Source organism: Phalacrocorax aristotelis, chromosome 15 (assembly GCF_949628215.1).
Source record: "Phalacrocorax aristotelis chromosome 15, bGulAri2.1, whole genome shotgun sequence".
NCBI classification, from domain to species: Eukaryota; Metazoa; Chordata; class Aves; order Suliformes; family Phalacrocoracidae; genus Phalacrocorax; species Phalacrocorax aristotelis.
In genome coordinates this window covers 10,468,848-10,496,232 of record NC_134290.1, presented here as the reverse complement: position 1 = coordinate 10,496,232, position 27,385 = coordinate 10,468,848, and the positions used below count along the sequence as shown (strand labels likewise).

Below are 27,385 nucleotides of genomic sequence, written 5' to 3'. Positions count from 1 at the left end.
ATTGTCCCACTAATACTGATCTAATGCAAAAGCTTGGCTAGCTAAAAGAAGATATTGGAAGAAATGAATGGGGATAGCCTAGTGCAAAAGGACCCTGAAACTATGGTCAATTTCATTGTAAGGGTCCAGCCAAAAAAGACAAATTAAGTCAGCTAAGCATGGACTAGATTACAAAGACATGGATCATGAGAAGAAGAGGTGGGGTGTAAGTTTTTACAACCCTGCAATGCTCTATCGTAATAATATCTTGCTTATAATATAAGCCTTTACAATATTTTGCTAGAGAAACCTCATTGCCCCAGCTGCTGCAGAACAGGTAAAGCAAAATCCATCAAACCTCTGTTCTTGTACTGGTGTCCCCAACATTACAGGGATGCATCTGGCATCCAGACACCAAGTTCTCAAACTTGTATTCTTCAGTAAATCAAAACCTTAATTTTAAAAATAAACCAGGGATATGCAACCACACACACTGCAGAAAGTGTATCTTATTTCCCTCTTCTGCTAACAACATGCCAACATCCATTTTCTCAGAATTTGGGTTTCTCCTGTCCTTATCAGCTCTCCATTCTTCACAGGAAAAATCCAGTACAGATACAAATCTGTCTCAAACTTCAAATCACTGAGGTGTTCAAGCAGAATGTCAGTATACATACTGATCAACAGATCCAGAGAGACCCGAAGATGAAAGACTGAAAATCCATTAAAACAAACAATTTACTTACTTCAAAATTAACTGTGTCAACACCTGATAAATCCTATTTTCCCAGTATGCATAATAGGAAGTTAATTTTGAAGATTTTCCACTCTTTGTGTTGGCAACTCGTCCTTCCACTTTTATTAGCAATTGTGGAATGGCAGTATACTTTCTAACCATGTGTGCCACATCTTTTGCTCTTTCACACTTAACATACTCAAAAAAGTCTTTCACTGCTGCAAAAGATACAAAAAATAGCATTATTAGCTGCAGAAGGCCTAACAGACTTGCATACTGGAATAATTAGCCAGGCTTTATTTGTGAACATGAAATTGATCTTGTATATGGATAAAAAAGATCTTCAAATATTAACGCTTAATTTACTAATATTTCAGCCCTCTGATTTTATATGAATTCAATTATATAATATCAAGCATTAGATGTGAAAGTAACCTTTTTCAGACTTACAAAGCATCGGAAGAAATTTGGTCCACCACCCACTCACGCAAGTGACAGGGAGACCTGGGAGACAATCACCTCACTGCCATTTCCATCTGAGGAAACCAGTTCAGTTCAGATGGCCCAGAAGGCAGCTGACACTCCATGCAGATTGCAGCTCTAAGGCTACACTACTGCATACAAGAAGGATAAGGAAATCAAGGGAAAGCTAGGGGGAAAGTGATCAAAAGCAAGGTAGACACAAGTCAAATGATCTACTTGTATACTCATCTTTATGTTTCTCTCATTGACACCATCAGCTTTAGGATACTGAAGCTCTGCTTGTACTTCCTCTGTTACACCATGAAACACTACTGTAACTGGTTTAGGTAACAATTAAAAGGGTTGATCTAGTTAGCTAGAGATTTAGTTAGCAACTAAAAATGCAAAGTAGCAGACAGAGCAAAGTAAAACATCACAGAGCTTAGAAATGAAAATATAAAGACTTACTAGGAAGTTCATCACCATTTTTTGAAAGAGGAAACTTGAAGAGATTTGTTGATTCTATGAACAGAAGTTTGTTGCTTATGTCTTCAGAATAATTATGAATCTGATGGACAAGTGATTCAAACTTCCTGATGGCTTGTGTACATCGGACAATAAAATCACCAATACCTTGAAATAAATCACAACCATTTGGGTTTTTTTCTTTTAACAAGTATTTCACCAATACATCAGAATTGCCACAACCAGATGTGTTTTATTCTGAGAACAAATTGATGCTCTGCAGAAAGTTAGATTAGATGATTTCTCACCTAATCGTTCATCTAGCTCCCTTACAGCTGTTATCTAAGGGTCTCTATCCATTTCCACTCAGTGTTTTAAATACAATAAAAACAAAAGAAGTACCTTCCTGGATCAGAGTCTGTCTAACCTACTATTCAGACTCTGACTGTGGCAATAGGATGTACCATTTAGGGATATATTGCTGTCATATGACATAAAAAATAGAGTGCAGAACTGAAAAGATTTTTTAACTGAAAATCAGTATCTAAGGCCATTTTAAAATAGTATCTCCATTACCTAAGGAGTTCCAGCTGAGTCTTCTGTGCCCTGATTTGAATAGTCCCCAGAGTTCTTGAATATGGTCATCAAGAAGTTCGGTTTCTGCTTCATTCAGTGTTGCCATTAATTTGTGATAGTGATCCAGCATGTTTTTCAATCCATTTGTATAGCTAATGAGTGTAAGAAACACAACAACAACAAAACATAGCAATTATGATTTTCTGGAAATACAGCTCTGAACTCAGATCAAAGAGCAGATCACGTCCATCATTCTGTTCAGACTTCCACATAAAGCAAAATTTGCAGAAATAACCACTGAATATGTATTGATTATAAATGCAGTTCATTTCCTATTGAAAACAAAAGGAAATGTTCATATATCTCCAATAGTAGCTAGACCAACCTCTCCCACCCTGAGTCAGAAAAAGTTTTTAAGACAACCTCAATATGAAGCACAGAAGCGAACTCAACAGGTGAATTTTAAAATCCAGTCAGGGCTCTTAACGGCATACCTGTGTGCTAAATGCCTGGGATAATTTGGGCAAAAGTGACTTATCCAAAGCTGCACAAGAAAAAAGTAGCAGTGAGTTTAAATGTGAGTTGAAATCTAAATGGCACTAACAATTCATTGCTAAACAAATTACTTAGCTTTTTTTTTTTTTTCCTCGGATTTGACAAGATGTTAATTTGTATGACATAGTCCTACAGGGATACAGACAGCACCAGAGAAAAGCATATTAGTGCAACATAGCCATTAGTAATTTTACCCTTAAAAAAAAGTCACTAAGAGCTCTCATATTTCCAAGATTTCATGACTCAGGGACCATTCTGGTTTGGAGTGAAATCACCTAAAACACTGCCATAAGTCTGTATGGGAGCAGATATTCTGTTACAGCCTTACCTAAGATATTTGTCTTCCTGTAATGCCACATATCTTGCTATTTCTGGGACTGGAAACCCTAGTTGTTCCATGTACTTTGTTTCAATGATAATCTCTTGGAGTATGGGAGAAAAATTCACTATGAAGTGGACACTTTTCTTCGTGGTAACAGACTCCTCTGTTACAGAGCTCTAGAACACAAGAAAGACCAGCAGAATGGAGAGGAACACCAAACCGTTACAAGGCAAGGAAAAGGTTAGCTCCTGGAGACATTTGATAAGGCAATAGGTAAAAGACAGAATGGCTGACAGTCAGAGCTTGTGGAAATGCCTTTAAAATTCACTAGCAACCTCAGCATTCTACTTTCAGAAATTACACACTACTACTTCTTTGGTTAAAGCTCATTACAAGGAACAAACCAAATCACCTCTGTTTACATACTGCTGCAACCGGTTGCAACAGAAATCCCAGTGGCAGTTCACAGTCAGACAAATTTTAGCTAGAATAGGATTCTGCACCATCTCTGCTGGGAACCTACCTCTACCAAACTTCAGTCCAAGTTTTGTTGCAACATCCCAAAGATGGTGCACCAAAACCAAAAAATTAACAGGAATTACAGCATAGAAGAACATATAGAGAAACTATGAACACAGAAGATTTGCCAGGTCATTCAGCAGCTATGTCTTATAAAGGGCCACAAACAATTCTGAGCTCAGAACTTCTGAAATTTTCCTTTCAAAAACTGTATTTAAAATATTCTTAGAAAAATCTCACTGACCATTAGATAAGCTTCAGTTCTTCCCCACAGAGAAGTCTGGTATACTATCTTCCTATATCTCACCTGCTCAAAAGTCTCCTCATTAACATGGGTTACAGCCCCACCAGCGATGACGGTCAGCAGAGTATTTTTCAGTAACAGTGGGAGTATCTGTTCTGTCCCATCTCTCCACTGATTGTATTTTTGATCTTCATACTCTTTCATCCTCTTGGCCACTTGAAGATATATTTGTTTTACCTAGAAAGAAAAATTCTGTATAACTCAGTTTGAAGACCACGAGAAACGTTCAACTAACCTGTCTTAATACGCTGTCTTAATACGATTTCTAGTTTTTATTAGATGAGAGGGCAAGTAGTGCCTTGTAATTAATGCCAGTGATAGAGAATTCAGGCTCTTGAATTTTGTCATGGATTCTGTCACTGTCTTTCCAGGGAACAGTGGGAAGGTCCCAATCAACTTTTCACGTCTAACATGGCTTGTTGTGTGCAAAGACATTCTTGGAACTTCACCTCACGTAAAAGCACTTCCACATCTTTAGAAGAAAGTTATGAAGAAAATATTTCTTCCTTCATTAAATATCAAAAGAACTAACATACTTCCTTCCCACGTTCACTAGTAAGCAACTCCTCTACTTCTTGAAATCGAATAATAGTGTGTTTGATCCGATGGAAGAGAGACCGGGACCAGTATATTGCTCCAGCCACTGGAGGATGATTCTTGTACAAAGGTGGATCCTTAAGGTTCTGAACAAAGATTTGCTTAACATTTTCGACCTAGAAGAGAATAAAATATGGCAAAGAATAATTTCTCCACTTGCTTGCCTGTGGTCAGTGTCTAACCTGGTACACAGCAAAAGCTCTGAAGCTAATTCCAGCAGCAGGATAAAAGCAATTCTTTTTTTTTTTTCCATTCATCTCTTGTTTGTATTAATTGCATTACAGAGAACATCTTCCTTTCTATATCATGTGGAACTGCTATTGTGGCAGTGTTTTCTGTAAGACTACATTTTATCGTTAAACCCACTGTTCTTTGAAATATCAAGAAAAATGCCATGACATGAAAACCTTTCCAACATACAAGCTTCAACATGTCAGAGGTTTTTTCTGCCTTCACGGTTGATCTCTGACACCTGTTGGTCATACCATGAACTTGTTCATCACAAGAAAGCCATAGGGTATGAAAGATGTATTTTTTCAGGAAGGGCAACTGCTGTTCACAAGGTAGAGGAATAGCCATAAGCCTTGTTGCATTCAGAGTGCATGCAAACACCTTTCGGTTCCCAGACAGTGCCACACATGTACAGACATGCACATCCATTTCAGCAAATTAACCACACTATTTCTCCAATAGGCTCCCAAAAAGTGAGATAAATTATTATGTTTATTTTGTAAAACTTGTCTGTCTTTCAGATAGTAAATCACACAGGTATTTAGACATATACACAGATTTATGATTTTCACTTGGTAAAGAGCTTCAGGTACTACATAAGAAGCCCTTAAATTAAATACCTCTTTACAGTATTGGTCCAAAATATCATTGAACTTCATCATCATCTGCTTATTAATGGTTTCACGAGAGCGGATGTGTTTGAAGTTTAACAGCATGTCAAATGCAGTTTCTGCTGATCGAAGGGTCTTAAAAGATTCATCAATAAAGTTTTTCGTCTTTTCTTCAATAACCTAAGGAAGAAAGCCAAGAAATCCTATCACTTAGAGATTCATCTTGTAAAACCAAGAAAGGAAGGCAAAATGAAAATACTTTTTTACAATAGTGGTCAAGCATATTTTTACTAATCTTTGTCTTATAAAAATTGCTAACAAACTGATGGCTTTCCAGCATGCTGCAGGAAATTAATGTTAATTGATTAATTTACATGTTTATTCATACATTCTTTTCTTTTGCAAATTTACATTTTCTCTAAATTAAAATGTTGATATTCTAGAAGGAATTAGTATATAGAAAGAAATGGCATGGGGGGATCACAGTATGTGGTACTTACTGAAACTTCTTCTTTAAATTCTTCCACAATTAATTTCCAGTCATGCGCACTTTTGATGCTAAAAGGGTCAAAAGTCAGTTCTTCCATAGGACTAGTTAGTCCATTTACTCCTCTCAGTAGCTCATCAATATGTTTTGGATCCCCTGTGACAGCTTTCAGATCAGGACCAAATATATTGTAAAACTCTTCAGTGGTCTGTGAATTCAGAAGAACATACCAGAACGCTTTATTTTTAATGGGTTTTTTTCCTGCCATTTAACACATCTTTCTGGTATTATTGCCTTTAAAAAATAAAAACAGCTCAGAGAATGATCAATTCATGCTGTGTGATTTACATTTCATATACTTCTATAAAAGACACTAAGTAGATTTATGGGGGAAAAAGCCCAAAACACTTTATGGGCCCAACATTTCAGTTGTTAAAACAGATAACGCTCAGTTATTACTCCTCCTAATTCCACTTTTCACATACACAGTTTTTACATACATACTCTATAGCATCTGACCATTGATGGACCACTAATATTGCTAGTTACACTTACTTAAATAAGCCTAAACATAGCACCTCTCCATTCATATGTTATCCTGCAATTGATATACTGATTCAAATATGGTCAAATTTTATATTATAGTATTCTTAAATGGTTATTTTATCTAAAATTATATCATTAAGCTAGCAACCCATGAAAACTGCAAATCTGTGAAACAGTTGTTAAAAGTCTGTATGTTCATAACAGCGCTGTACACAGTAATATCTTTGCTCAACCAGTACCTTGAGAAGAGTTATTTTGTCTCAAGCATTAAGTGCAGGTTTGCTGGAATCAAAGGCACTGCTCAGGTCTTAAACACAAAACCACTCACAAAACTAAAGGCTGTTAACATTTCAACAACTATGATACAAAAGAAAGAATCTCCTCTACAGAATAAGACACTGATCACACAATCCCTTTGTTTATTGTATATTTTACTACCTGCAACACATCATACAGATCTTGACAGACTGAAGCCATATAATCCGTTTTCTCAAATAAACATTTTCGGTCAAATTCCCAGTGTTGCTCTCTTCCCGATGCTTCGATTTGGGCACGGACAACAAAATAATATTTCTTCCATTGTTCAAGACTGCTTTTGGCTTCTGCTACTTTCTTTTTTGCAGCAGCTCTATCTTCTCTATTAATCAAATCAAAACAGTTAAGATACTATAGATAGAAAAACTACAGATAAAAAAATGGTATCTCAACTGAATTAATATACCCTTGTTTAGCAGCTTCTAATTATACAAGATCTAGTCAAAATTTATAACTGTGAGGTCTTAATTTTCAATGATGTGACTGATTTCAAAATTAGATATTATTTCAGGACTGATTTTTATTATATTTATGCCACTTTTTTACCACTATAATTTTATTGGTTTTATGGATTTATGTCCTTTGGAGACAGAATAGGACAAGCACCTATTTCTTCACGGCTGATTCAGTAATTGATGAAAATTACAAGATAAATTTACTTTTAATTGACCTTCTAATACAACTTGGGATAGTGAAAAACACTGAAACCTATTTAACGAAAGTGTTACCTACTGCACTTTGTGTAAATCAAGCAAAGCTTTTAATAAATACAGCCTAGTTAAACAGGAATACAGTACTTACTTAAACAGTGTGTGTAAATCCACAACTTTGTACACTCTTGTTGAAATTTCCCATGCAATTCGTTCCATGAGGGGTACCATCCGTTCATCCTTGTTGTAATGCCGTGAGATAACCCATACCATTCTCAGGGCATTCATCAGTGAAGGAATTGTTTCCAAGACAACATTAAACTCAGTGCCATATGTTAAATTCTATTAAATGTATTGTAAATATTGTGAATAAGATGTCATTAAAATATACAGATATATATTCAATAAACCAATATTTACTCTATAGATACCTGAAGTTAAGAAAGTCTGTGACATTATTAAATAAATATTCCAGTCAAGGAATAACCCTGGTCCCTAAGGAACACACATGGTTAAGGATGTGCAAATCTGCATCTGTTGCTCCAAATGATTTTTAGGTCCTGTCTCATTAATACCCTCTTTTCTGCAAAAGATGTTACAAGACCAGTTCTGGCTCAACTCTTTATTTGGATATTTGGATGATCTTCAATAAAACTTAAAAATTGAGACATCAGCTGTCATCAGTGATAGAAGCTACCTCAAAAATGGAATAGAGAAATCTTTGTTTTCCCCAATTCAGCTATGCTATCAAATTCTCCCAAGGCTGTGATTTACAAACCAAGCTGTTCACAGCTCTGGGCTTCTGCTTTCAAGTATTAGAGCAACTGTATCTCAAATAAAATAAGCAAGCCCTTTTTTTATTAAATATAAAAAAGCTAGATTATATCTTTATTCCTGATAAAAAGTAAAAAATAAGCAAGAGGTGATTATATCAACAGAGAAACCAAACTCACATTAAAACTTCACAAACTTTTCTTAAGGATACATACCTTCAAATAGCGTTCAAGAGTTGAAAGAAACTTAACATTATCTAGAGCTTCCTCACTATGTTTTCGGAGGTCACTTAAGACTAGCTGTAAATCCCCAATATGCTCAGATTCAGCTTTCTGTAATATTTCCAAGACTTTTTGCACATCTGGAAGCTTAGTCTGTTCAGTAAGAGCACTTAAAGTATCATTACTTTCACGCCAGAAGTCAACTTCTGCAAGTGGACCATTACCCTACAAGTAATGTGGAATAAAATAAAAACTCTATATCACTGTTATGCAAGAGTGAAAGCCTATAACAAGGAATATATTTGTTCCTTCTTTTCCATATGCTGTATGCTCAGAAAAACCTGATATGGTTCAACCATGCAAAAAACCCAGACAGAAGATCCTTGAAATCAAGAGAGTTTTATACACACTGAAGGGAACTGCGCATAGGGAGTATATCCCTGAACTGGAGCTGGAGAGTCCATGCTTGCAAAAGCTTATGCACAAGTAACTCTGTAGACATGAAATTCCTCAGTATGTTTTATGGTATTTGACATATGTGTGTTTGCAGAATCAGAACCCTACCATTGGAATTTTTTTTGTTTGAGAGAGATGACTTTTTTCCAAGCAAAAATATAGTAATCTATTTGAAAAGAAAAAAATAATCACTGTAGCTTTTAATATTTCATGGGTCTTTAGAAAAGCGCAGATTACAGAAGTGCCTTAGTTTTCCACTGTTATCCTGTGTGGGTAGGTTCTGCAGTGAGTTACTTTATATTCTATTTATATTCTATTTCCCAGGGTCATACAGTTCGTGACTAATTTTGCTCTACTTTACATCAATTAGTAAATGGTTTTCAACAATCAAACATGAAGATGGATTAAAAATGAGCACAAACCATTCAAAGAGATTCTCGTGGGGAAATGAAGTAATGTCTCTGGGAAGAAAAGAAGCTTATGTTATAGGCAACATTACCTGTGGAACCTTTTTCAGTTGTTCCTCTAGAGCTGTGGATATTAATTTCCACCAGGTCATTGCACAACTTTCCAGAGCTTCAACCACTTCTGGAATTGTGGCAAGAACAGTCACTTCTCCATCTAGATTTATAGTTGGCATCTCCAGTTTAATGTCTCCTATTGGAAGAAAAGGCACATAGAATTAACTGTCTTGTTCCATCGGCATTGGTAAAGTAACATCACTGAAATGGCTTCTGCCTTCCATCTTGTTAGCTACTTAGGATAGGTAACATACCACCTGCTCTGCCTATTTGAGAATACAGCAGAATACATCCAGTTGCTTGACAGTTAACACTGCAAACAAAGATATTCCTAGAAATAAATCAAAAGCCCTCAGCTTTCAAGTCTTAACCCAATCACTATTAAGAATTAGGATTAGGGCATTAGGGCTTTCCTGAAGATTATCAATCTGCCTATTGCAGGCACCTACGCTCTCCTTAAGAGCATGACAGTAGCCCCTGTCAGAGAAGGGATGCTAAACAACACATGAAAGTCTCGTTTAGTCTATCCCTCTCTACACCCTGCTACAGCCTCAAGTCTCCTGAATATTGGTAAGCAACGAGGCATGTTTGCCCTCTCTCCTATTCTTACTTACTATTCTCTGATCACTGACTTAATCCATTTCTCCATACACCCTGCTATGCTTCAGGGCAGTAAAAATACTACTGTTGCCAGCAAAGAGAAACTTTGATCAGGTCTGGAGCTTCCCCAGAAACATTATGTATTTGTTATTCTATGTAAAGCCATTCCTAGGTGAACCTCTTTCTACTGTCATGTACTCTAAACACCACAGTGCTGGCACAGGCAGAACACTTGCCTTCAGTTTGTTGCATAGTCTGCTGAGTAACACTTAAGAATTTTTGCCTGCTCATTTGAATCTCATTCCTTATCAGAGTATCCAAGTATTCCACAGGCTGTTCTATCTTTTCTGCAAGCTCAGACTCAGATAAATTCCTTTTCTCAGAATCTGTGTTTTCAGTATCTGGATGAAAGGAAGCTTCCTCGGTCTGCTGCTGACTACAGGAGACAGCAGGTGAACACACCTGTAATTCAAACAGGTACCACAGATTAGATGGTTCATATTGAAAAAGAAAACAATAAAAGTCATCTTACTAGCAATTAAGCACTGGATATATTGTTCTAAAATTTAATTTCTTAAATTAAAGAAGAGCATCTCCTTCCATTTTACCTCTTTAGCATCATTCGCTCTGCCTCAAGTTCTGCAGGGGAACAGTTCCAGCATGCTTTTACAAAAGTCTATCAGCACAAAAATAAAGTGTCACACTCCTAAATGTTTCTTATATAGGGCCATGAAATAATGTCCGTCTCCACATCTTTACAAAAATTTGGGAAACAAAATATCAAATAAGGATTAACAAAAACTTCATTTTGGCATGTGAAGGTCACTCATTAAATATTAGTATTTCTTATGCATAGTCCATACGGTCAGCAGAACACTAAATAGGCAAATCACTCACGGAAACACTCAAGATTCCATGTATAAAAGCTGTAACACATTTACCTGTGAGATGGCATTCTTTAGCATCAAAAGAGTATCATTGGTCAGTACACCAAACTTTATCACTTTAGGAAGAACCTCATTAGCTTCAGTCAGGTCATTTGGTTCAGTAACTCTTCCTAAACAGCATACAAACAATTAGCATAAATTATTTCATACAGAAAGCATAAAGTCCTTTCCATAATAAGTTAAAACTCCAATAAAACAAACTGTGTTTGTAATAAACTAGGCTTGACGCAAGTCACTTTCAAAACTAATGCTGGTTTTAATAGTGCAGATGCTTTTTCAGAAAGGGCAGAAAAAGACTTAAGTGTCATCACCTGACTCTAAGTCTTTACAATCCAGCCTTATAGTTACAAAACGGTTTTCTGTTCAAATAAAACAGTGGCCTTAATTTGAACTCCTATTCTACAGACAGACCAGGAAAATCTTGCACAGAACTGCCATAAAATGACCAAATACATTATCACAGTTTTCTTTCCTTTCTCAAATGTCCTGTTTCTAAAAAAAACCCTGAAATAGACACATACAAAACACTTTGTAGCTTCAAGTCATGTATGTTGCTGCTTGGTGAGCTCACGTAAATCTTTATGCTGGGGCCAGTCTCTGGCACTAAAGTAGAGTTAATGTACTGTTGATAGTTCCTGCACAGAGGTGTGGAAATACCTGTTCGCTTTAGTGTAAAAGCTGCTTCCTATGAGGCTAGAGCTAGACACTGAGGTCTGATTACGACCAGAACCAGAGCTACTCCAGATGCTGGAGTAACTATTGTCATTGGTTTTATGATAGAAGTGTGAACTATCAGAATGAAACATGCTGCTGTTGTGTATCAGAACAGGAAGCCTGATATCCTAGTTGTGCTTATCACCACCTTATATTCTAGCTTTTACATACAGCTCCTCATCCTCAAAACGCTTTACACAGTTCTAGCAGTGGTAGTAACTAAATCTTCCTAGATACTCTGAGTGCAGCATGAAAGCTTCATCCTTGCTGGTAAAATGTGGAAGATATGTAACTTTCCATAAATTTAATAAGAAAAGCATTCCTGATTCCTGGTTCTACGCTGAGAGTACTCATACCCAGTTAATTAAGATGGATATGGACTATTCTGAATCCCAGCCACTATCACCTTTTCTCAGTGTGAAGTACTGGTTGATGCAAACACTGAAAACACTGAGCCTGCAGTTATCCAGGGTACATACCTTTGGTGTCTTTCAGAAAATATACAGTAAAATCTGACACAAATTCTTCAGGAATTTCATCAAGAGCCACATAGAAACACACTTTGTCAACTTTCTGTTCTTGTAGCTGAAACGGAAGATAGAAAGGAAGTATAACTATTACTGTTTGTGGCCACATTTTTTACAGCAAGAAAATGTTTGCCTGCTGTGAGCAATAGGACAGAATCATTAGTTTAATACCATTATCTTCACATTGCTGTCCAAGTAAAACATTAACATAAATGAAATGTTAAAAAATTACTCAGCTATCAGTAAAAGTCATCAGCTTTGGAAACAATGTTGATGTCTAGACCAACAGGACTAAAAGCATTAGTGCTTGAAATATAAGAAACCAGAAAGCACTTAAATGCCTGCCCCCCACCATTCTGAGAATGTGCTATCACCTACTCCCCTTCCACCTGCATCTCAGTCATAGACCAAGTTCAGTTAGAAACCCCAGGTTCCATCCTGACCATCTAATTAGGTAAAGGACTTGAGGTACAAAGGCCTTTGTTCACTGTTCCTTACCTACTCCTCCCATGGTGTCTTTATCTAGCAATCATTCTAACTGCAATTTTTCTTTTACACGCAACTCCATGAATAGCTAATGTGGTACCTGAGTAACTCACAGATGCATTTCCTCACCAAAAATCATAGTGTTTTGCCAAGTAAATTACCTTTGCAATGTCTGGTCAGTCAATGTGAGAGGCTGTGGCAGACACCACAGGCTACTGGTTTTGAATGGAAATTCCTGTCCTTGTAAAATGTTCTGTTCTGCTCTGAGTACCCCCTTTATTTGCCTACCGGTTTCACTGAAACATTTGCATCAGAAAGCCAGCATCTTCATATCCACAAGAGAACAGAGTGAAATACAACAGACTTACCGGCAGTGTGCATTCTGTACTGTCAACTGTAAATCTTTGCTCCAGTTTACTCAATTCAGACCCACTAGAGAGAGCTGATAGGTGACCTGACATGTTTTCATTATCTGCAGATTGCAGAGGGGATGTATTGCTTTCCCAAGTCATCCCTAAGAAAGAATAATACAAGATAACTCAATAAAGAACAGGTATTCCATGCGTATAAGATGGCTCCTTCCAATTTTCTTCTCAAACTAAATGACTGAGCGTTTTCTTCCATCTTCAGCATCACATTTCAACAATCAGCCATCAACAAAATTTGGTGTTAATCATACGTTTTCCCATCGGACAGCACTATTGCTGAAGAACTGACTCCAAATGTGCAAGTGACTACACTGCGTTACACAGGTAACTGGGCTTTATTTCAAATATCCTTACCAGCATTTTCCCATGCAGTCGATCTTTTATGACGAGACAAGTAGTTTAACACCTTTCGAGATGAAACCACTTTGTAAAAGGAAATGCAAACAATTAAGGGTTTTGTCATGCCAGACCTATGATGTGGAAAATGTTTATAGTTCTGACATGCCCAAGAAGTGATGGTGAAGACACTGTAACACAGGAACAGCAGCATGAATTCCAGGGCCAGTCAAGAATTTCAAATTTCATTTTATATTGTCTTTCAGAAGGTGTGCCAGGTCTTTTTTCTCCCTCTGTACTCAGCACTGGTGAGGCCACACCTCAAATCCTGGGTTCAGTTTTGGGCCCCTCGCGACAAAAAGGACATTGAGGTGCTTGAGCTTCTCCAGAGAAGGGCAGCAAAGCTGGGGAAGAGTCTGGAAAGCAGGTGTGATGGGGAGCGGCTGAGGGAGCTGGGTTTGTTTAGTCTGGAGGAGGCTGAGCAGAGACCTTATCGTTCTCTACAACTACCTGGAAGTAGGCTGTAGTGTGGTGGGAGTTGGTCCCTTCTCCCAAGTAGCAAGTGATAGGACAAGAGGAAATGGCCTCAAGCTGTGCCAGGGGAGGTTTAGATTGGATATTAGGGAAAATGTCTTCATTGAAAGAGTGGTCAGGCATTGGCACAGGCCACCCAGAGAGGTGGTGGAGTCACCATCCCTGGAGGTGTTCAGAAAACATGTAGACATGGCACTCTGGTACATGGTTTAGGAGGCCTGGGGCTGTTGGGGTGACGGTTGGACTTGATGATCTTAGAAATCTTTTCCAACCTTAATGATTCTATGCTTCTTCCCCTTAGAGCACAGGCTTCTTGACACTTAAAAGAAGTGTAAAAGGCATAGCTGCATCCCCAGCTGAAAAGCTCATGCCCCTTTTTGTGCTGAAATTATTATCAAGCAATAATTCTCCCTGTCTTACTGCTCTTGAGCATTAGCTTGCAGTATTGCAGCTGCCTCCATTCAGAGGTGCAGAGTGGGAGGTTGAACTGCATCATTCCTTTAGTTACTTACACCCACACCAGGCTTCAGCACTTAACTTTCGTGGTCCTATCTTTCTTGCACAGTATGAACAAAATTCTTTTATGGCTATAAAATACCAGGCCCTGACTCCTTGCTTCTGCAAGTAATGGTTTCAGAAGCTTGTGGGAGTTATGCAGGTACTTACAGCAGTGAAGAGAATCTCTGAGCCATGGAAAATCATCACTCTCTTTTGACACCCTTTCTATCACTTTTATTTTTTTCCAACTTTTTGTGAAAGGCTTCTCTGCAGTACTGTGGTTAAGTACTGGACCAGTCTCAGCTCTTTACAGGACCACCGTTACCCTCAATAAACTCTATCAGAATAAGAAGAGCTTGCAACTCTTAAGACCAGGGGGATTAATTCATTCCTATGTAAGGAAACATACTTGTTCTATTTTAATAAAATTAACCTCTAAAAATCTAAAATTATAAACCCAGTAAAAGATGTCACAAAGACTGGATGGAAGATCTGTGTTTGTGGGTTGATTTTGTTCATCTCAGTCAGTCTCTTTCTTCCCATCTGTTTGGAAAAGATTAAAGAGCCAAACTAGAATAGGTTTCTTTCAAAGGAGCATCCTGAGGTAGAAGCTCTTAAGAAAACATTAGCTAGCCACACTGCACACTATCCACAAAATCAGATCATCTTTCCAGGGAAAGAATCTGTCGGTGTTACAGATACTGCTAGATCTGCTTAAGAGAGCCACGTTAGCTAGTCACATTTAGGCCCCATGGTGTGTGGCTTGCAACGGCTACGCTTTGGCTGCTCAAACCACTTACTTCCTTCCAATGCCACAGAGGAGGCTCTTTCAGTCAACTGCTCAGGAAATAGGTTATCTGGGCCTTCAGCCTGGTGCTCATCTGCAAACTCCTCTGTGTGACACAGACGGAATGGGAGGAAAGCATGACATAACCACTCTGCAGTGGGGATGGCACAAATCCCACAAAGGCACAACCACAGAAAAGTCTGGAAATGGGTGGGATAGAAGGGGTTCAGGAGGACAGGATACGGCCCAAGGGGTGGCAAGGCAGGTAGAGGGGCACGGACAGGGACAATGGGGCTACGACTCAGCAGATGGTACAAACAGGCCCAAGGGGGGTAAACAGGGAGCTGGGGAGGGAAGAACAGAGCAAAAGGGCTCGGTTTTAGGACGAGCGGTGCCCAGGGGAGGGCTCCGCAGGCCGGGGCAGCTCACCCGCTGCCTCCTCGCTGCGCCGCTCGGCCCGCAGCAGCAGCAGCGCCGTGCCTGCCTCACTCCCGCTGTCCCCGGCATCGGTGCCACGGTCGAAAAAGAGCAGCACGGTCCGTGCCTCCTCGCCGTCGCCGCGGTTCAGCAGCTCCTGGAAAGGCGCCGGATCAGTCAGCCCCAGGCCGGCGAGCACTCGGTCCCGCAGCCACTGCAGCCGCACATCGTCCAGGCTCATGGCGGCAACCCGCGGGGCCCGCCCGACGCCTCCCGGTGGTCACGGCAACGGGCCAGGGAGGAGCGAGGGCCGCGGCCCGCCCGCCACCCGCCTCAGGAGGCTGCCGCCCGCCCAACGCCCGCCTTCCCGCCCCCGCTCACCGGGCGTGCGGTTACCTCAGCCCCGGCCGCGCCGCGGCGGAAGGCGAGGGGGCCACGGACACGGCCAGGGGCCCGCTCTGCACAGCGCAAACCAGGTTTTATTCGGAATTGGTACGAAACAAGTGTAAAATTTAACTTCTGCTGTTCTTATGGCACAGGTGTTAAAACATTATGGTAATATCCCCATTTTCGTACCGATACAATAAAATAATACAAAACGACCCCTTTTCACCTGGAAATACAAACTTTGGTTCAACAACATCAGATAAGTAACAGCATATGTATGTCCTTACAGCCAAACACAAACACAATTGAGGCCAATTCTTCACTCCCCGTGCAAAAGTTAACTACTACAAGTAGAAACTCTGCATGGGATCACACTGTAAAAACAGAACTCGGGATAAAAATTTCCCATAGGCAGTTTGATTATTTTATTTGAGTCTTCATCCAGATAGTGCAAGACTTTTTCTGAGGCTTTTACCCATCGAGGTCATAGTAAGTGATAGGCTGCACACAGCACGCTTTGCAGAACTGCACGTCTCAGAAAGCTCCTCACCACAGGGAAATAAGAGGGCTAACACCCAGTCTCCGCTTCTAATCATGTCTTCTTCCATAACATTAAACATCACTGTGGCTTCTGAAAAGTTAAAGTAATAACTCTGGGCAGAACTCAGAATAAACAGTTAACATTTTCAGTGTGATTTTAAATATGGCCAAAGTAGAGCACATTGCATTGCTATGTATAAATTTACATATCATAATCCTTCTGGAATACTGAAAACATACATTTCTTCTGTTGCATTGCTGACTTGTTCCCAAAGTGCATGAGATGGTAGCTTGCTTAAGTATGTGATTAGTAATGAATGCTTAATATGACAAAAAGTCTTTTAGATAACTTAAGGTAACCATTCAAGAAAATATGCAGCCTCAACAAAAAAAAAAGCCTACACTGGTTTTAGGACAAGCAGTAACAACTTTTTTTTTTTTATGAATAAAATTAATTTACAACATTAGTTTATCAAGAAAAATGTACACTTTATCTCTATATGCTTTACAAGATGCTCCAGATTCGCTATGTACTTCTGTGGGAGGTATATATTACAGAATTATTTGGCTGCATTGTAAGGCAATCAGTGAAAAACACTTTGTCCTGCAGGAAACCATTCATAGGTGAGATCCAATCACATGATTAGTTGCAGACAATTCCAAACATTTCTGCTGACAGCAACCGAACTATGCTGTATCTTTATTAAAATGTAAAGAAATGTGCTTAAAAGAAAAAGGCGTAAACTTGTATCCTCCACCAGAGTAGAATTTGTTCTGAAATTCCACCCTGAAACGAGACAAAAAAAAACCAAACAGAATCTGTACATTAATCCAAAATGACTGATTGTCAAGAGGTAGAACTGTGCAACACAAGGGGCTGAACAAAACCCATCCTAATCCTGACCCTTATGCCTTCTGTGCAGCTGTTTAACCTTCCCATCACAGTCCCAGACAAATTTCATGTTTCTCAAGATACCCAAACACACTGACACTGTGCTGTAATGGCTTGTTTGCTTTTGATTTAGTTGCAGTTAATTGTTTTGGAAATATACAATATCAGGAGGACAACACTAAGTAATGCTTTCAGCTCTGCCTCCTTTTACACTGTAAATTTCATCAGGTTTCAAACTAAATATTCTCTGAATCCACTTGAATGTGCAGAGCTCATGATATTAAGGCCAAGAAAGGATTAAAATACTTAAGGGTGGGCAGCCCCACCTTAGCAGAAGTTTTGCTCACTAATATAAATGTTCTGTTGAACAAATAAATAGAACAGACTGAAGCCATTCAGTGATATAACCAGATTGAAATGAAAAATACTTACCCACATTACTAATATTCTACAGTATGAAAAGCTGCAATACTACAAATCAAATGTACCCATAGTTTGTCAACTCTGAATGTGGTAGAGGTTAATATGCATCATAAACTAATATAATATTTGAATTTAATGAAAATATTCCAGCGGAATAATCACATTCAACTAACAAGCCATTTATTTAATATGATTGGATAAATCTATTACAGTAGGCATTAGGATGATATATTTTACACTCTTATTTTTAATAAGGGACCTAATATTTTGACACAAAAATTCCTCTTAAACAAGCCAGTACATGCTGAAGTGGTATAAAGAAAAAAAAGAGTTAAAGCTTACCAGTGAAGTCGTATCGCATGGAGGAAAGCAGAAAGCCCCTCCATGACCAAAAGAATAAGCACTGTTAGCACAGCGAAAAAGGCTAGAACAGGGACTAGCAGTAAGACACCATACGTTGTATCCACACGAAGACCCACTCGCATCACCATTTGCCACAGAACTTCTGATAACTCTATTAAAAAAAAAAATTCATAATTAATGTTGATACTGCCTACGCTCGCCCAGCGAGGTACATTAGCTGACCTCTATTCTACTTTAAACATCATTATAGGATATGCTGAACATGGGAACTATAAGCAACTCCTTCACCCCCAGTTAGTTGCCACCCTCTCCTCCCCCCCCAGAATATTTAAAGGTATGTCTCAGTTTCAAAATAAGATCTATGGATGTCAACATTTTACACCGTAACACTAGAGACTTTAGCAAGTGCCTAAATACCTTCCAAGCTGGCCAATCAATGGGAAATCAGAAACAGTACTGTGACTACTGATACACCATCATGTGAGGCAACACTGTACTCAGATAATCAGCCTCTTTACAGCACAGAGCACTCAGTGAAGAAGATTACTAGATTCTAAACAGTAAGTCACAATTTTAGTCTGGGGGCTTTGCATAGATCATTATTAGTTTAAACGGAATATTTTTAAATTAAAGAAAAGATAATTTCATAGCAGCATCACTTCAACAGGCCAGTCCCCCTCTAATCAGCATTAAAAATCAAGACAGATAAAAAAACAACCAACAGTAACCCCACTTACGTGCATGAGCAAGACTTAATGCCCAGAGTCTCAGGTATGAGGCTGTATTAGAAATACATCCTAGACAGTATTCAATGGTATGAATTGCTTGATTCATAAAAACATCTGCAAAATTAAGCTAAAATATAAAAACAGATTTGTATCCATTCAAACCACATAGTACAGCATGACAGAACAGAAACATTCAACTGCAAAGCTTAATATACATGCAAGAAAAGTTCCATTGAAGGGCAATCCATTGATTTCATATCAACTAAAAAAAGATCTGCCATGCTTAAGATCCTTATTACAGAGACGACACTAAAAAAACCCAGATGCTATAGTTTTCCAGTTATATTTTCCCAATTAGTTTGTTGATAAAAATGAATGCAATTTACGTTTTCCACAAGGAATATAATCTAATACGTGAAAACTCTAAGTAGTAAAACCTGTCATGGTCCCAATTCCTATTCTATTGATGTAATAAGTTTACAATGTCGATTTTTGCATATTTAAAACCAGCATTAATTATTAGTAATGCTAGTGATAAAAAAAAGAACTAGGTTAATACTGTAACTCTAAATATACATACTTGTGGCTAACAAAGAGTTCCAAGACTAATATTACTGTAAGTTTCAACACTTACTTTGCATGGAACTATGACACATTTTATTTAAGCAAATAATTCTTGTATTTTCTATACGAAAGAAGCAAGAGACTACTGCCTCAGTGAAGCAAGTACTATACATAGACCTCACACTTGGAAACTGCAACACTTTTGTGTCTTTCGGTTCACATGAAATCAGTGGAATCAGTCAAGACCTTTAAAAATGAGGCCAAACTAAACAGCAGCAGTAGCTGGGGACTGGGAATGCATCTCATGTCTCCCAGCCCCCATCAGCAATAATCCTCATCACAAGATGGAATTTGCAGACATAAAAAGACTTTTGTCTGGATGAAAAACCAAGAGTAATCAACAGGAAACTGGGCAGAAGTCCTCTTGCCTCAATTTTAAGAACCCATAAAACCATACAAAACCCAAGATTTTTATCCCACTGTTCAGTTTAAGAAAAACTGTAGTCTTAGGTGCAAAGTCTATAGATGCAAATAAAGCACTCTTCCTGTTCTCCACTAGAGATAGATTGTGGTTGACTGTAGCAATCTGAATATACGAAGAAATAACGAGAAAATAGCAACAAATAAAAATAGGTAAATTGCATTCAGGCATCAAGGACTTTGTAAAGGTTCAGCTATTTTCCTGAAAACTTCCAGGGACTCGGGGCACAGGTTATCTTCGTGATCTTCCACATCTAATTTGCTTTTAAGGCCACAGAAACGAGAGATGAAGTAAAAACATTACCTCCTCTCCATCCCCATCTCTATGCACGCTGTCTGAAAGACTGCCTTCTTCTACATCATGAGATCTCAGCAGAGAAAGTTCTTCTTCACTTTCTTTTCGAATTAGCTTGTACCCACTCTGAAAAATGGAAACATATCATGTCTTTAAGGCAACTGCCAATGTCGTTTCTAAAATTTATTTAAAGTAGTCACAGGCAAAGGCAAAAAGAAAGCTAGAGGAAAGAAGTACTATTATGTGTTACAGTCAAACACTTTCCAAGTTGAGTAGAAATAGTAAGGACATTACTCTATGCAACACACCACCAGCTAAATTCTTGCATACTGAAGAAACATGTAATGTCTCTCAATACTTACCCTGTACATTCTAATGCCTCGGCCTCCGCTGTGCAACCAATATAAATAAAGTGGTTTACCAAAAAGCATTACAGGAACAGAAAGAAAAGCAATACTGAGTAAAAACCTCTGTAGAGCAATCTGTTGGGGGGGAAGAAAGAAATGAGATTAGATCATAAAATTTAAGTAGGAAAAGCCTTCCCACTTTCCTTTAAAGGCCTGTTTAAGTGTAAGAAAAGCACTACTGATTTCAGTGGGCACAGACTCCCAGTTGAACAGACACATAAGTATTTCACTTAATCAGGCCCTTAAATTGGATTACAGACATCCAGCATCTTCAGGCCTGGGTTCTACATTAAGGCATTACTGATGCTCAGTTTAGTAGGATTATTTAGAGCACATAGGAAAGCATCAAAATTACAAGCATGAGACACTGTACTCTAGCCTTGATTTTAACCTGAGAGATTTTGTTCTAGAAACAGGTATTTTCACAAGTCACTACATGAAATCTTACAACCAATTAAAGAGTAAATATGCTATTTAATCATAATGTTTATTATTCAATTTCCCCTTAGTCTGATACATTCCCCTCCCTAGTTGAACATGCAGCCATCAGCCTTTCATGACTGGTAAAGCATTACCCACAGAGGGAACAACAGGATCTGCAGAAGCTTGTAAGAACACTACTAACCTGTCCGGTGTAGAAGACCTCTGTTTCACCACCAGGAAACAGGAACATGTTAATAAATTGAATCAGAATACTAGGAGCAGATGTAGAGTCCTCTGCAGAGTACGCTAACCATTTAAAGAAGATCATAAACACAAGGTAGCCAAAAATGCACATCATGAATAAAAGTTCAGGAAGAAAAACCAAATAAATATTATACTTTTTCTTGAAATGCCTAAAAGATAAAAATGGGAAAAAAGTGAAAAATAAGTTTTACAAAGAAAGATCAGGATAAATACATGCCCCAAAAACGTTTTCAATAAAACACAACTGTAGCCAGCACTTTTCAAGAACAAGATTGAAAATAGAATCCAGAACTGATTTCTTCATATTCAGTGAGATTTTACTCAGATATTTCAGTGGAAATCAAGACCATAAGAAGCATGTCTTTCCGTTTAGCAGCAAGTGAAATAAAATCTTGTATTAATCGATGTCTTCAGACAATACTGATCCATCATCTTATGTATGTAACAGAAGACCTGTGTTACTGTCTTTTTTTAAGAACAGTTTTCACAATTACTGTTATTCAGTCTTTTAAAAATTGTTCCAGTTTCCCTTACCAGATTAACTGTTACAATTTGAGACTTGACAAAAACTATAACATTAATATTATCTTAACTTGTTATACTTACAAGTGGTTAAACACCCCCAATACAACTCCAAACGTCATGTGAGTTACTCCAAAAATCACAGACATTTTCATTTTGAAAGAATTTAAAAAGCTGAGACGGTTGCTTGCCAAATTCCAGATCTGAAGAAAAGACAAAAATCAACATTAAAGAACAGTGTAACAGAAGAAATAAACCAGCACCCTTTCCCTATTGGAGACCAGAATTCTACCTCAAACAGGGATCATAACTGAAATTTGAGCTTCATGAAAATAGTTAAATCTTTGACTTGTTAAGGGAAAAGCTCTTTTTTAATGAAGAATGCAAGCGGAAATGTATTTTTTCCTTAGTATGTTTGATATGTGCATTAAGAAGATAAAACCTAATTTACAAATGACTGACCATCACAAATGGATAATTTAAAAGCATAAAACTAACCGGATCAATTCCAAAGGGATAAGCTCCATTGTATACACCAGTAACATTTGGATCCAGTGTTAAAAATTGATTAGACTTCAGATCCTCGAGACTGCAGAGAAAAAAAGCCACAGTGAGATCTGACATTGTTTAAACACAGTAATACCACATACTTTCTGTTCTGCAGGACGCTACTGCTTTCATTTCTATGATGAGCTCACCCACTCTCAGTTTTCAGAAGAATAAAAGGATTTCTAAGCACAAAAGGCCTGGCTAATAAATACAATACCAAAATAAATAAGTTCTAAAAACTCACAATCTGAGGTTAATTCACACTAACTGTCTTTGAAAGGGAAGTTTCTGCATTTTATTCCTCATTCCCCTAGAACAGAAAGCTTCCTTTTAAAAGGTCACAATTTGCTTTTATATAAAATTCACTAACAAACACCCAAACAATAATTGACATCATCTTTCTCTTTTGCATTTGGATGAATTTCCACTCTAACTTCATACAGTTTTTAATTAACACAGCACTCACAACCTGTTCACTTTTTAACCAAAGCCAGTGGGTTTGGCTCTACTATTTTAAGCCACTTCCTGTTTCTGAGGTAAAATGAGATGCAAGCTGTGAACATTTTAAATACCAAAGGGCCATGACACTTCAGAACAACAAGGTTACCCCACTTTGTAAAAAAAAGTAGGTTTGACAATTCACATAGTGGAAAAAAAAGAAAAAAGTAGGCTATCAAGAAAAGCTGTGCAAAGACTAATGATTGCTAGATAATTTATTTCATTAATTGTTAATTTCTTTACAGTAGATGCTAATGCTCCTTGGCTGTTCATTCCAGAAGCATGACCTAGGAGAAATTTTTCCAAAACTGGCCCTTTCAAAATCTGATACAAATATTCAGAAACCTCTCCTGGAAAATACAGTAATCGGAGACAAATTAAAACCATTAGCATAAAGACAAACCAAACCACAGGAGGCGGTGCATTTTTTAATCAATAAAAAGAAGACATGACAGACAGTCCTAGTGCCTTCTCTTAGGATTTTACAATACTACTGAAATCTCCAGCCATTCATAAGAACACCTTTGTAAGGCCACAAAAAAAAAAAAAAGATTCAAAACACACTTAAGAAGGTTTAGAGACTCAACAAACCCTAGAAATATCACCTCATAAAATCAGATGTAAGTTCTTACTACCAATAAAAAGATACACCAGCTGCAGTTTTCAATCACTGGAAGTTAAACTAGCATACAGTATTAGGGTATTGCAACAGAATTTGTTCCAGAAGACTGACTGCAATCTATACTAAATGACAATATTCTAGAAAATGTTCCAGGTGACTGAGGATATGTAAATCTAGTAAGGCAAAACTGATAAACACGAGACTGACTGAATTCAATATAATCAAATTCTAATAGTGGTTTTGCAAAACATCATGTTCTCTGTGGATCTCCCAATTTAAGATAATAAGCAATTTGATATTTTTTTGTTTTAAATAACTATTACTGCCCTTTTTATTTTAAGCGTAAAGGTATCACTTAACCCTTAGTGCACTAACACTTTCTACCTTAACTAGATTTTGCTAGATTTCACTACATTTACTTCCTAGTCTCAATAAAAGGATGGTTAAAACAGGTGAGCAAAAGGGTTAAACTCTCACAGGAAGTACATTTTTGTTTTAATGGTATAGTAAACAGAGGCATGCTACTCACCGCCAAACCTTCTGCTCAAACATTGCTGAAACATTCCATCCAGAACCAAATATATTTAATGACTTCGAAAAACAGTCATTATAGATCAATCCAGTGTATACAGAAAACAGACCCATTAATAAAATAACGTATCGGCCTTCAAAAAACATTTTCATTATCTGTAAGTATTGGGAAAAAAAAAATAGAGAACATCACCTGCTTTGTGAACAATTTTTATCTACACATTTCTAAGAGAAACACATTTTTGGCCATACCAAGACTTCTGAAAACTAAAAACTCCTGTGAATAGTCATTCAGGAATATGAAGAAGCCTACAGTCAACCAAGAGGTAACACAGAGAATTTTGCTTTAAGCATGTGAATATGCAATTTACAAATGGCAGTCACCAAACAGGTGTAGTTCATCTCCCCACATTCACAGCTTTATGTCAAGTGATTTATATGCAAAGGTTTATATGCATTAGGAAATAGAGCCGCAAGAAGTATATTCTGAAAGATAACTGTGGTTTAAATTGAACGCAGAAACTTTAGGTCCCGATGCAAGCTCCCATGACACAAACTGAGACTTTTCTCATTGGCATCATAACACTAATGAATGGCCTTTTAAAACCACATTTCCTTCCGAGGACTAGTTTTCAAGAAGTTAGCCATTTGCAGCCATTCTTAAACATAATTCTAACGAGAGATGCACAGGCTCCTGCATTCCCACCCCATATCATTAAAAAATTAGTTAAAATTAAGTTGAATACATTTCAAACTACAACTCCTTTTCAGAAACAATAGAAGATGGAATTTGAAAAACCATTTTCTCCTCATGTCAGTCACTGTAACCACATTCTGTAACACACACATACACATCACTAAGTAGCCCTAGCAGATGGAAAGACAAGCCCAACAGTATCAACTAATTTTTGCCAGTCTTTTGTTTCAATTTCATTATTTCTGCCCTTTCCAAAAAAGTGACTAGTTTGTTAAGATATCACATTAATCACAAGAAATACGGCAACTTTAAACACAGAAATCCTGAAACAAAGGAAAAAAACCAGTCTAATACACATGCAATAAATAGTACTTTTCAGAAACATAGTAAGCATTCAACTGAAGTTATCTTGCTGGATGGAGAGTAAATTATTTGTAATTCCTTTTACCTCATCTTGTGATCTTTTTAATCTAGGGTGGTTTTCATACAGTATTGTCAGGAGTGCAAATATGAACATTAGTAGACCATGCCCAAAGTCTCCAAACATAACCGCAAACAAGAAGGGGAAAGTGATGATGGTATAGAGAGCTGAAATGACAACATAACAGATTTCAGGCACACAGTGCAATGGATGATGTTGCTATCTGAATTATGCCTAAGTGATTCAACCACTTTAACCTCTCAATCAATTTTCAGCTTTAAGCTTCAAAGACATTTCACCCCCTGCTAACAGACCTTTCCCACACACTATAACTTTAACTCAGTTTAAGGCTTGCTTTTAGAGATAGAGAGAGAGATATATATATCCCTTAGTAATGACAACTCTGCAGTTGAGCATTAGCTGACACTTCTGATGACAATACGAGCCCAGGAAGTGAAAACCAAACAAACAGTTCTTCCTCTGTGGCTGTTTTGGCTCTGTACTATATAACATACATTCTCCTGTACAGGACAACGTGGTCAACATAGCTGCAAAAATCCATAAGGACATAAAACTAACAGGGCTATACAACAAGCTGGATTTTTTTCAAGTGATGAGCTCCTCGCCTCAGTAAGATCAATAGCCATTACTAAAGTAATCTTTTTTCCCCACTAAATACCTTATCTTATCCAAGGTAAAGCATATAAAGAAACACTATACAGCCATTATCAGTAACTTTAATGCTAAAGTAACTCAGCAAAATCAAATCCCATCTTACTACTTGGAGCACCATTTGTACTTTTGATGAGCTACTGAAATTTTAAAACAGCTACTAATAAGCAGGGTGGTTGCCACCATTTTGCCTTTACTAGTGTCCAGATCAGCGAGGTATCTAAACACATAACAAGGCAAGCAGTAATGACAGCACAGCTCACAGTTCGGATTTCAGAAGGACCAACCTGGATTAACTTCCCCATAGTTTCCAACTCCATAAGCATCAACGATGTTTTGGAACCCTGAGGTGAATTTATTGGTACGTATCAAAGTTGGAGGAGGTTGTGTTGTTGGGATAGTATTCATGAATGAAGAAATTGTAGCTCCACTCTTCCTCTAATTGCAGGCAGAAAGAAGATACATTCATATAAAAACTCAGTTGATACTTAATCTAATCAAAGTGAAAAATTTTCCTCTATCAGCAGTTTCACTGTTCCTGAAACATCCCTAAATTAAGCCCCAAGTTTAACATTTATCTTTTTGTGCTTTTTAAAAAAAAAATTACATTAATCTGTTCCTCTAAAAACCCTAATTATGTACAGTGCTCTAATCCTTATTTTATATGAAATGTCAGATAAGACTCATCAGTCAATATTATAAAACAAAGATTTGTTACTAAAAATTCCCTCTTGTAAAACAAAAAGACAGGGCTGTGCTCAACACAACTAACACAAGGGAATTAGCACCTTCTCTACTTGACTGCAAATAGCATTGTGTGCCCAGTCAGACTTGGGTCCAACACACTACTTATTCAAGAAAAAAAGGTGTGTGGGGGGGGAAAAACAACCAACAAAACCAACCCCACAACACTAAATAAAGACTCTGTTTATAAAGAAATAGTTTGATATGAGTTCATAGAGACCCAGACTTGCCTCTGACTACTTTTAGCCTATTTTAAATAATTATTTTCTTTCCTTATCTGTATAGTTCGTTCAAGATAGAAGTTTTAACATCAGGGAGCCTTCAGCTGACTTACTGAACCTTCCTCCAACGCATGGCGCAGATTTTGCAGATCAGCCACTGGACACCAAGCCTCAGCGATTAAACATTTATTTGTGACATCAAAACTGCACAGGTTGAGTACATGATAAATGGCTTTCATCTTTTTCACTTGGATAACCCAGGTATAGATGGATTCAGATGCTTTACACAAGACTTGGCGTAAGTAATCCTCAGTTTTATGCAGCACCTTTGTCCAAAAAAAAAAAAAAAAACAAACCCAAAAAGATTTCATTGGAAATGTAACAGTGGTTATGTTAACCACAGTAAGAGCACCTTGTATTTGTCCAGTGCTGGATCACATTTGTAGGAGGCCACACTAACCACTGCTTAAAACAGAAGGCAATGCCAATTGCCCTGAAGTTTAATAGACACATGCAATGTGAGACCAGGGATACGGCATAC

General features: G+C 37.8%; 2 protein-coding genes across 3 annotated transcripts in view; both read right to left on the bottom strand.

Annotated features, from left to right (window-relative positions):
• The window catches only part of DNAH10 (dynein axonemal heavy chain 10), a 58,043-nt gene extending 42,167 nt beyond the window's left edge, over nt 1–15,876 (bottom strand). The window contains exons 1-17 of one of the 2 annotated variants that reach the window (XM_075110364.1): nt 15,614–15,876; nt 12,864–12,875; nt 12,068–12,148; nt 10,869–10,984; nt 10,215–10,389; nt 9,306–9,475; nt 8,345–8,575; nt 7,507–7,697; nt 6,829–7,027; nt 5,858–6,052; nt 5,367–5,537; nt 4,455–4,631; nt 3,922–4,095; nt 3,102–3,271; nt 2,219–2,370; nt 1,646–1,810; nt 726–933 (exon numbers count right to left, since the gene is read on the bottom strand). In XM_075110364.1, the coding sequence (XP_074966465.1) occupies nt 726–933; nt 1,646–1,810; nt 2,219–2,370; nt 3,102–3,271; nt 3,922–4,095; nt 4,455–4,631; nt 5,367–5,537; nt 5,858–6,052; nt 6,829–7,027; nt 7,507–7,697; nt 8,345–8,575; nt 9,306–9,475; nt 10,215–10,389; nt 10,869–10,984; nt 12,068–12,148; nt 12,864–12,875; nt 15,614–15,842 (2,816 nt within the window). In that variant the 5' untranslated portion in view covers nt 15,843–15,876. Of the gene's footprint in view, nt 1–725; nt 934–1,645; nt 1,811–2,218; nt 2,371–3,101; nt 3,272–3,921; nt 4,096–4,454; nt 4,632–5,366; nt 5,538–5,857; nt 6,053–6,828; nt 7,028–7,506; nt 7,698–8,344; nt 8,576–9,305; nt 9,476–10,163; nt 10,390–10,868; nt 10,985–12,067; nt 12,174–12,863; nt 12,876–12,969; nt 13,104–15,613 lie in introns of those variants that run through there. The other variant, XM_075110365.1, reaches the window with a different exon arrangement.
• Nucleotides 15,877–16,060: 184 nt separating this feature from the next.
• The window catches only part of LOC142065030 (V-type proton ATPase 116 kDa subunit a 2-like), a 29,884-nt gene continuing 18,559 nt past the window's right edge, over nt 16,061–27,385 (bottom strand). The window contains exons 28-39 of the mRNA XM_075110748.1: nt 26,958–27,170; nt 26,167–26,317; nt 25,235–25,374; nt 24,088–24,245; nt 22,388–22,478; nt 21,974–22,092; nt 21,306–21,516; nt 20,636–20,755; nt 20,283–20,399; nt 18,944–19,061; nt 18,186–18,357; nt 16,061–17,315 (exon numbers count right to left, since the gene is read on the bottom strand). Of these exons, the coding sequence (XP_074966849.1) occupies nt 17,216–17,315; nt 18,186–18,357; nt 18,944–19,061; nt 20,283–20,399; nt 20,636–20,755; nt 21,306–21,516; nt 21,974–22,092; nt 22,388–22,478; nt 24,088–24,245; nt 25,235–25,374; nt 26,167–26,317; nt 26,958–27,170 (1,710 nt within the window). The 3' untranslated portion in view covers nt 16,061–17,215. The remainder of the gene's footprint in view (nt 17,316–18,185; nt 18,358–18,943; nt 19,062–20,282; nt 20,400–20,635; nt 20,756–21,305; nt 21,517–21,973; nt 22,093–22,387; nt 22,479–24,087; nt 24,246–25,234; nt 25,375–26,166; nt 26,318–26,957; nt 27,171–27,385) is intronic.